Source organism: Morone saxatilis, unplaced genomic scaffold (genome assembly GCF_004916995.1).
Source record: "Morone saxatilis isolate NCDOM2014 unplaced genomic scaffold, NCSU_SB_2.0 Contig7, whole genome shotgun sequence".
NCBI classification, from domain to species: Eukaryota; Metazoa; Chordata; class Actinopteri; family Moronidae; genus Morone; species Morone saxatilis.
Genome location: NW_023340246.1, coordinates 16,169,050 through 16,179,595, shown reverse-complemented (window position 1 = coordinate 16,179,595; position 10,546 = coordinate 16,169,050). Strand labels below are relative to the sequence as shown.

At 40.4% G+C, this 10,546-nt stretch overlaps 1 protein-coding gene across 1 annotated transcript; it reads left to right on the top strand.

Annotated features, from left to right (window-relative positions):
- Positions 1–202: 202 nt before the first annotated feature.
- Positions 203–7,722, top strand: prep (prolyl endopeptidase). The gene is made up of 14 exons (XM_035679029.1): positions 203–414; positions 782–856; positions 1,333–1,466; positions 1,621–1,751; positions 2,087–2,296; positions 2,632–2,753; positions 2,867–2,972; positions 3,324–3,515; positions 3,648–3,845; positions 4,207–4,310; positions 4,994–5,225; positions 5,420–5,551; positions 5,726–5,882; positions 6,597–7,722. The coding sequence occupies exons 1-14, from the start codon at positions 277–279 to the stop codon at positions 6,889–6,891; spliced, it is 2,226 nt and encodes a 741-aa protein (XP_035534922.1). The 5' UTR covers positions 203–276; the 3' UTR covers positions 6,892–7,722.
- The last annotated feature ends 2,824 nt before the right edge of the window (positions 7,723–10,546 follow it).

The window sequence follows — 10,546 nt, the reverse complement described above, 5'->3', positions numbered from 1 at the left end:
TAAAACTTTTTCGTTGAACTCATCTTAACTCTGATACCTACTTAAATGAAATGAACACTTGAGAGTTTTCGCCTCATCTCCACACAGTTAGCCTGATAACTTTAACCAGTGTCCTTATCCAGCCACTCTCCTGTGGGCCGTGTGCTCGTGTTTTTACCAATAGAGGGCGCAATAGGAATTGAACTGCTCACACAGCAACCAGCGGTTTCCTCTTCAGAGTGCTTGTTGGCTGTGTGTAAGCTGGGCATCTTTCTCACCCAAAAACCCTTCAAGTTCATGTTTTACAGGATCCGGAGAGTCCTTACACAACCACTGGTCCACTCTCTGAGGGAGCTGTTCTTGTTACGCAACACCCGAACACTAACCTCCAAAATGGCTTTTCAGTATCCGCAGGCTTACCGTGACGATGCAGTTGTAAGTAAATGTGGCTCGCTAACTAGCCTAGCGTGCTAATAAGCCGGGGTGCTTAATCATCATGCTTTTTCATTCATTGGAATGGGCGTCTGCTTTGTTAGCAGGCTAGTTAGCTTAGCGTGCTGTGACAACCCTGGCTCATTGTGTTGACACAGCGGAGGTGGCAGTAACTTAACATTACCTCAGTGCTCATGTTAAAGCTGACGGTCCCGTTTGCTTTTTGACTAACGCTGCTAACAAGCCTGGACGTGCCAGCTCGGTGGCACACGTCTGTTGTTTGTTTGTTTATTTATTTATTTATTTATTGCCACACCTAGCTGGCAAGCTCACATTTTAACAACTGGCATTACTGCTTCACCTGTCTCAGGTGGATGACTATCATGGCTCCAAGTTACCAGATCCATACAGCTGGCTGGAGGACCCCGACAGTGAAAAGACGCAGGTAAATACTTGTAAATATTCAGTTTATTGACACATTTAGCCCTTTATCACAATCACACACTGGCAACACGCATGGTTTGCTGTCTCAATGCTGCTCGTTCTGCACAGATACGTCGTTAATCTCTTGTTTTACATTGGTTTAGTGGCACCAGTCGCTCTTGCCACACTGTTCACACAGTGCTGCTGCAGGTTGTGTCATGCAATTACTGATAAAGATTAAGTGCAGTGATAACCACTACCAACCCAAAACGGTGTTGACATCACCAGTGGGCCTGTCCCGAGAAGTTAAGTAATCTGGATAACTCTGCTGAGTAAAACCGGGAACCCTGTTTGATTTGGAACATGTTCTATTGTGGTTTTACTCAGCAGAGCTAATCAGACCCAACGATACGGCAGATTCTTGGAACTGGCCGCAGAGATGATAATACACCGATGAGTAAAACGTATGTGTGTTGGTGTTGTGTCTTTATCCACCAGGCCTTTGTCACTGCTCAGAACCAGCTGACGTTGCCGTTTTTAGAGCGCTGTGAGGTGCGAGACCTGTTCAAGGAGCGCATGACTGAGCTGTATGATTACCCCAAGTATAGCTGTCCTTTCAAGAGGGGGAGCAGGTGAGGCGAGGCACAACGGAATCCCGTTTTAGCCTTCTCAATAACACGCCTGTGTCAGCCTTATTTCTGAGGAGACATGGTAAAGTTGACATCAAAGCATAAAACCGAATCCTGCTTTGTTCTTTGCCTAAACCATCTCTCCCCTCACTTTCAGGTACTTCCACTTCTACAACACAGGCCTACAAAACCAGAGTGTGATGTACGTGCAGGAGAACCTGGATGCCGAGCCCACGGTCTTCTTGGATCCAAACACGTTTTCTGATGATGGGACAGTTGCCTTGCGAGGTATCCACAAAGACTACTGTAAAAACAAAATAGCACTGTTTATTATTACTGGTTTTATTCTTCTTTTAATGATTCCTTTATGTTTTTTGGGGCATTTTTCACTCTTTGAATAGTATTTCCATGATATATTTACAGTATGCCTTTCATTTTAGTGCCTACATTTGATTATGATGCCTTTGCCGAATACACTGGAACAGATAGCCACAATAGTTCCCTGATGTGATTATAACGACTTCCTTTCCATAAATAACCTGCTATTCATAGCATCAACGCTGACCACAAAGTAATGAATGTCAACTTTCCCCGATGTCTTTGTTGATGTTCTTCTCTTTAAGGCTATGCGTTCTCTGAGGATGGGGAGTACCTGGCGTATGGCACCAGTGCCAGCGGTTCAGACTGGGTGGAGATCCGCTTCCTGCGGGTTGAAGACGCCGTGCCTTTGGAAGACCGCCTGGAGCGGGTCAAGTTTAGCTGCATGTCCTGGACTCACGATGGGAAGGGACTTTTCTACAACTCCTACCCCAAACAAGAGGGCAAGAGTGACGGTGAGGTCAAGACAGTGTTAGGCTGCACATTCTCGAATCCTAATCTTCTTCAGCTGCTCCCGCTATGCCTCGGACTTATAAAGAAAAACTAATGTGTAAAGCTCAACACTTCAAACAAATATTTGAGACTAAAAGATTTGATACGGTGTTTTTTAATGTTTTTCCATGTTCTCTTTTTTTTTTGTCAGATACAAGTGTAGCTTTGCATTTGTCTGCGTACAACTTCGATGCATCAGTGTTGTTGCCGCAGTCCACCCCACACCCACTTCATATCTCTTCTCTGTTTTTTGTCGCCACTAGGGGCTTCGATGAAACTAAAATGTTATGTCTTCTAGGCACTGAGACCTCCACCAACCTGCACCAGAAGTTATACTTCCATGTTGTGGGCACTCCGCAGTCTGAGGACGTGCTGTGCGCCGAGTTCCCCGACCACCCCAAATGGATGAGTGGAGCTGAGGTATGCTAGAAAGTTGTTTTTCTCACTCCCAAATATTAAAACGACTGACTGAAGGAGAGTGCATGTGTTAATTGATATTCAGGCGGGGTTTAGTGATTGCATTTATGTTGCAGGTATCAGATGATGGACGCTATGTGCTGCTGTCTATCAGGGAAGGTTGCGATCCAGTCAACAGACTGTGGTACTGTGACCTCCAGACCACTCCTCAGGGTATTACAGGTTTGTTACACTTGTTTACTTCTTTCATTATCTTGATCAGCATTTTAAGTTGTTATTTACCATAAACCTGGTAAGTCTTTTGTGACTTTGTTTAGGGAAAGCAGTTTTACTAGCACTTTTATTAAACTAATGTACGATTGATTGGTTTTTAAGTTCTATTTTTATGCTGGAACTGAAATTTAGATGACTGAACAGCAAATATAGTCTCAATGTATGCCCACAAAAAGGCGAATGAATTCCCATTTTGTGCAACATTGCTGTTAGAAAGAAGTACTTTCTCTTTGTTTTGTAGTCTGCACGTTCAGCACTTTCATTGTAGGACTAAAATACTCCTCCTCCTCTTTTGTTTAGGACTTTTGCCATGGGTGAAGCTAATTGACAACTTTGACGCCGAGTACGAGTACGTGACCAACGAGGGCACGTTGTTCACATTCAAGACCAACCTGGACGCCCCTCGTTACCGCCTCATCAACATCGATTTTGCCTCTCCAGCTCAGAGCAACTGGAAAGAGCTCATCCCTCAACATGACAAGGATGTTATTGGTGAGCTGCTGCAGCATGAGATCCGCACTACTAAAATATTAGGAATGGGGTGTTTTTTTTGCTCTCTACCCTGAAACACAAATTTCCGCTTCCTATCTTCTCTCTGCTCTTGGCCGCGTCTCTTCCCTGCAGTGTTCGCCACCTGTACGTACTCCAGCTACCTGTTCGTGTGTTTCCTCCACGACGTGAAGAATGTGTTGAAAATGTACCGCCTGAGCTCGGGGGAGGAGCTGAGGACCTTCCCTCTTGACGTCGGCTCCGTGGTGGGTTTCACAGGACGCAAGAGGGACTCTGAGATCTTCTACTACTTCACCTCCTTCCTCTCCCCAGGTACAACAATATAACCGCTCGGTTTGTGTCGTACTTTCAGATGCTGTTTCACTGACATTTGTTGCAAAGGAAATTAGTTTAGACATGAACTGTGTAGAGATTTAATATGCACAGGGTAGTTTATGAGGGAACAGAAAAAACAGCTAACAACACTTTGTAACGTGATTATGAAATTAGTCATGTAAAAATGAAGGCAGTGGGATTAAGTATGCTTTGAAATGGGTGTTATTGTATCTTGTCACGGTGATCAGTACATTTATGTTTATGTACTACACAAACATAATTTGCACACATATTGTTAATGTGATTTTAAGGATTGTAGAACAAATGAGATGACATCTTTTTCTTTTCCTGCATCCAGCCATCATTTACCATTGTGACCTGACTAAGGAGCCGCTGCAGCCCCACATCTTCAGAGAGGTCACTGTCAAAGGCTTTAACCCTTCTGATTACCAGACCACCCAGGTAACTATAATTATCTGGAATGTGCACAATTTCCATGATTTCTAGCAAGAAGTACTTCTTTTATTTTCATTTTCTGTCGTGAGAACTCAAGAACTCTTTTGAAAGACTTCTCCCAGATATGTTTAAGTAGAAATGTATACATCTCTCCCAGCCTCGACGCAGTTCTTAAAGTACTGACCCGATGTATAAAAGCTATTTATCAGGTTGTTAAGAGAAAAGTTCAGTGTGTGCGTGTGCACGAGCGAAGTCATGTTTCTCTGCTTATCCTTCTCAAACAGATTTTCAAAATGACATTTTATCATTTTATTTTTTAAAGTAAAGGCATATGGGTGCCTGAAAGTACAGTGTCTCAGAGAGATTTATGTTCTATTCCTACTGAGGGCCGTGACCCCAGAAATAACATTGTAAAAATGAAAAAGCAAGGCACTGAGGACAGAATTGTATGTCCTCTCTCTCGTCTGACTCAGACAGAAGGACAAGTGAAGATTTAAGAATAGCGTCACTGTCTTTGAGCAATACCAAAAACACTGGACATCCTCATTAGCACTAGCATTACGATAAACATGGATAAAGATTATTTGTGTGTTAATACCATATTTGTTGCTCCCATCTGTGTCCAAGATACCATTCCCTTTCTTTTCCCAGCAACCAATTTGTGTTCCTGATCGTGTGTCTTTCTCCAGATCTTCTATCCCTCCAAAGATGGCACTCAAATCCCCATGTTTATCGTTCACAAGAAGGGCATCAAACTGGATGGCTCCCATCCAGGTTTTCTGTACGGCTATGGTGGTTTTAACATCTCCATCACGCCAAGCTACAGCGTCTCCCGACTCATCTTTGTCAGACACCTGGGGGGAGTCCTGGCTGTTGCCAACATTCGAGGAGGAGGAGAGTACGGGGAGACTTGGCACAAAGGTGAGGCGATTCTTTTGCCACACACTGGTTTAATGTGGTTTTTGTCATTTAAAAGAGGTGAACAGTGTATCAGAATAAACCAGGATTAAGGATTCAATTATGCATTTAGCAGCTGGTGTGTAGAATTCTTTATATTTAATCAACAATTTACACACTTACAGCTTACATAAAGACACTTGTATTTTTCCCTTTAGCTGGCATGTTGGCCAACAAGCAGAACTGCTTCACAGACTTCCAGCTTGCTGCTGAATATCTCATCAAGGAGGGATACACTTCTCCTTCCAAACTGACTATAAATGGTGGCTCCAATGGTGGCCTGCTTGTAGGTATGTATTGCTGCTGGCTAAAAAACTATTTAGACTATTTATATATATATATATATTATATATGATATATATATATATATATAATCCTTTTTCAAATGAAGCCTCAAACAGTTTGAGTCTGAGCTGCGCAGATATGAGTCCCTGGTGTGTCTGACTGTGTGTTTCCTCTCTCAGCGGCCTGTGTGAACCAGCGGCCCGAGCTGTTCGGCTGTGCTGTAGCTCAGGTAGGCGTCATGGACATGTTGAAGTTCCACAAGTTCACCATCGGCCACGCTTGGACCACAGACTTTGGCTGTTCTGAAAAAAAAGAGCAGTTTGACTGGCTCATCAAGTAAGTGCCCAGTTACCAGTGTGAAATATCCAATATATTACATTTATAACAACTACTGTACTGAAGCAAGCATTTCCTGTTGGGTTGTCCTGTTGGCTGTGGAGATAATTAATGTTTTAATTTCATCAAAGCATGTCCATTTTTGATGATGTTATTATAGGTGGTCTTTGATTGAAGTGAAGCGCTCCACCTCTGCTGTAAAACAGTGCAGGAGATGCTGATTTACACATCTAATTGTAAATAGTCTTGATTGAATGACCTAAGTGGAACAATTAAACTGTGACACTTAAGCTGAGCTAGGAAAAGTCCCAGGAGGAACTTCAGAACAACCAATTACCCACACAGCAAATTCAATTCAACCTCAAATTTAATTTTAAGGCATATCAAGGAAGCATTTTCACAAGGCACTTCACTCAACAGTGACTGATTTGCAAAGAATAATGTCTAGCAGATTGACACACAATAAATAGGTAATGTCATATTTCAAGCACAATACATGATGCATAAATTGAGTTTTTGGGGGATTTTGCACTGTTGGTTGGATAAAACAAGGTTTTCGAAGACACCACCTCGGGTTCTGATTAATAATTTTTCATGATTTTCAAACCTTTCAAAGACAAAATAATGAATCGATTAAAATATAATATTTAGAATATAATTTACGAGTTACTTAATCAATAATATCTGAACTCGGTGCCCTTGCTCCTCCGCCAGATACTCCCCGCTCCACAATATCCGCATCCCAGAAGGAAACGGGGTCCAGTACCCTGCGGTGCTCCTGCTGACAGGGGACCACGACGACCGGGTGGTGCCTCTCCACTCACTCAAATACATCGCCACTCTGCAGTACATTGTAGGCCGCAGCCCCAAGCAGACAAACCCTCTGTTCATCCTCGTGGACACAAAGTCGGGCCACGGCGCCGGCAAGCCCACCAGCAAGGTCATCCAGGAGGTGGCTGACACCTACGCCTTTATTGCTCGCTGTCTCAACATCTCCTGGGTCAAATAACCTGCTCCTTCCATTGGAGTGTGTGTGTGTGTGTGTGTGTGTGTGTGTGTGTGTGTTTTGTTTTGTTCTCAAATCATCTTTGGAATACTGTTCATACCAGCTGTTCACACATTATTTGTAACTTTACATTTACATTACACACATTTAAATTTTAATATAAGTTTACCCGGCTTCCGTTACATTATATATATATATATATTTTTTGGTCTTGTCTTTGTTTATTTACGTCCCTCCCTCTATTCCCCTCCTCACAAGTCTAAGCCAACATACAGCACTCACAGCTAACATACCCTCTCCTGTAGGTCCTGTTTGTAGTCCTAATGAGATAAAAGAAGGACTACATTAGTGATGGACGTGTAAAGGGAGGGGGTACCTTCACGGTTACAGTAATCAGCCAATCAGCAGTTACAGTCATGAGGTTAAAGTGGCAAAAGTGTATTTGAAGATCATTTCTGAGTCCTCTGGGTGCTTCAACACGATGCATATTATTTATTTTTTTGTTTGTGCTCAGAATGGAGGCTGCGGGATGTCGAATGAATTCAGCATGTACAATTCTGAACAAGACCGTGTAGTGCAAGTGATTCTGCAAAATCGACAGTATTGTTGTGGACGTGAGTTTAAAACTTGCAAAAAAAAAAAAAAAAAAAACACTAGCGTGCATGTGAAACGGTGGTGAGTGTGTGTGAAAGAGAGTGTGTGTTTGGATGTCAGTCCCCACATTTCTTTCAGACTGATAATGATTTCTACCTCTTGACATGTGCTGATTGTTTGCCTTTTAAAGGGAACAAAACACAATGCCACAATTACAATAAACAACTTTTTAAACAGTGATTTATGCCCATTTATTGTGTTTAAGTGTACATACAAGGACAAAGACTATGGTAACAGTTGTGTGTAGTTCAGTTGGCAACATTTTTTTCTGATAAATTGCTAATATTTGATCCACGTTATTTAATAATCGTGTGACAACAGAACAACCCAGAGCTTCTACCGGAGTTCTAAAACAAAGAATTGGAACTTTTATTAAAATGTTTTAATTAGATTTATTTTTGATAGTTGATTATTATTGGATGTACCCAAAGGTTTTTAGTGCTGTTTACAGCTGAGAGAAAGGAGCAGCTGAGTCTGCTGCAGTTGTTGCTATGGCTTTAAGTGTCCACCAGGGGGCAGTAACTGAAATGACCGACACGTGCAGCAGGAGCAGAAAATTAGGGTGGTCTGACAGAGGGCCCCATGTGGATTACTCAACATACATGTTTGTGTTTAAGAACGTCTCTGATAGACCACTTTCATATTTATTTATGAACCTTTAAAAGCACAATCATTTTTGTAAGAATGCACAAATTATATGTTTTCTCTTCCAAACTCATTTCAGAATGGAAATTAAATTAACCAAAAAAAGAAACAAAACAAAAACCAATTTGTTTTCATGACTGTTATATTTATTTGCTTATTTTAAAAAGCACAGCTTCCTATTTGATTTTATTGCATTAGTTAAACATTAAAATGGAGTAAAAGGCTGTAATTTTACACAATCTACACATTTACAAAACAAAAAAGTTACAAGACAACAAATTATTTTAACTTGCCATTTTAATGTATTCAGCTGTCACATTTTCACTCATATTTCCTTTCCTTTATTAAGACATAATTTAGTCAAAACACTACATTTCAGTCACTTAAGGCCATTGAGAAAAGGCATTAGGCCTTGGAAGCTCTGTACAAACTACAACATGAAACTTGAAAAGAGAATTTAGCAGGATAAAACCCTCTGATGGCTGATAAAATGATTTCTTTGTATTGGTGGGGTTGTTGTGGGTCAAGGCATCAAAAGCTCTTAACAAAAGATAATTAGATTCTTTCTATTAATACACAAAAACTTTCTATCAACACACAAAAACTACAATTTTCTCAAATAAACCACCACTTAAATTCTATTTAGTTAGAAAAGGACAAATAGATTCAAAATGTGAGAATATAATAATATAACATAAATTACAGTGAAGTCTTTCTCGATTCAGTTCAAGAAGTTAAATGCCTTTTTAGGGATAATTTAAATCAGAGCACTGAAAACTACATTATTGTTATATATATTTTCCCCAAACATCTGGCTGAAGCTAAAACATAAAAGCGGAAAAATACAAACTGGAAAGTTAATTTTAATGAAAGTTTTGTGATTCTTAAATCACACAAAATTAAAGTAAATCTATTTGTAAAATGTTCTGGCTGCAAACAAATGTTGCAACTAACTAAAGTGTAAGAGATTATGCATATTTAAATCTTAAAAGTGCCAGTTGTTACTGTTTGAAACTACATAAAGAAAATCCTGAAAACTGAAGCCAGACACAGGCAAACAATCTCCTCTAAACTACTACTCCACTCCCCTAAATTATGCAATTAAAAGTCCCCTTTACACACAACACTGCACATTACTTAAATACTAAACTAAATTATCTTCTTGAACTTTTCAGCTCTACAAGTAAATTAATCCACTTATTGCCCAACCAGGAAAACTGAAAAACTTTCAGAGTAAATTAACAGAATAAATAGGTAAGTGGAAATGTTTTCAAAATAGACAAAACACATTTATAGCTTCTCACATCACAGCCAATCAGTGAGCAGTTCAACGTCTCTGCAGGTTTTTCTACAAACTTAAAAGAGTTTGATCCCAAATGTGACAAAACTCATATATATTATGAATACTGGGTCGTTTGATCACTTCATTAGTAAGCCCAATCTCTCTTTAATCATCTTGCAACCAAATATAAGCAATTTCTCAATGAAATACCGATGGGTGACAAATTAAAGTAAAAACCAACATGAAGTGTCTCTGAGAACAGCCTCAGTGCTGCTTGCCAAGTTTGTGGAACTCTACTGGAGGGATGAGCACCATTTCTCTAAAAGATATTACCTAATTTCTATACACAGCCTTTATTTAATCAGGTAGTCATGTAAAGCTTTCAATACTAAATAAAAGGCCTTAAACAAAAGCAAATCTGTCAACACTTTCTTTCCTTCTTCTTCTCTTCTCATATCCCTTTAAAGCCTAAACAGGGACAAAGACTGCAAATCAGCTACTGCTAGAAGTTTTCTAAGTTTGCATTTTATTTCACCTAAATCACAATGGCTGCATCGTTCAAATAAATGAACACATTTAAGATAATTAAAAATGATATTATTCAGATCAAGATCTCTTTTGCTAGAGAGACCTGAGTGCAGCAGATAGAGAGAAAGGCAAACATAACAAAAGGGACAGATAGAGACAGACAGAGCATCAAGGGCAGCCACCGACATTACAAAATAGATTTGAAGATAAAGGTTTATGTTGTATTATTTGCTGTTATGGTGACGGGAGTGGAGAGCATTGTCTGACATGTTGGTCCAAAAAATCTGTCAGGTGTTCCACAGGGTTGAGATCTGGTGTCTCTAAAGGCCATGTAGCATTTTAGAGCTCTGGTGCGCCGAAGCATCCACATCAGATGTTTCTCCAGTCTTTTATTCTGTTTTTTTATTTTTAATTTTTTATTTATGTTTCCTCCGTCTGCACGTGTTTGCGCGTGCATGAGGTAATAGTAATCCACCAGAGGGCGCTTGATGGTCCTTAAACCTGCAGCAGGCCTACTCAGACGTACTTCACATTCTCTGGAGCAAAGCT

Bases quoted from the DNA above. Each gene is read 5' to 3' on its own strand.
- prep (XM_035679029.1), top strand. From the start codon at position 277: ATGTTTTACAGGATCCGGAGAGTCCTTACACAACCACTGGTCCACTCT. The intron at 2,297-2,631 runs GTGAGGTCAAGA...TATGTCTTCTAG, and splicing joins ACAAGAGGGCAAGAGTGACG to GCACTGAGACCTCCACCAAC. The intron at 4,311-4,993 runs GTAACTATAATT...GTCTTTCTCCAG, and splicing joins CTGATTACCAGACCACCCAG to ATCTTCTATCCCTCCAAAGA.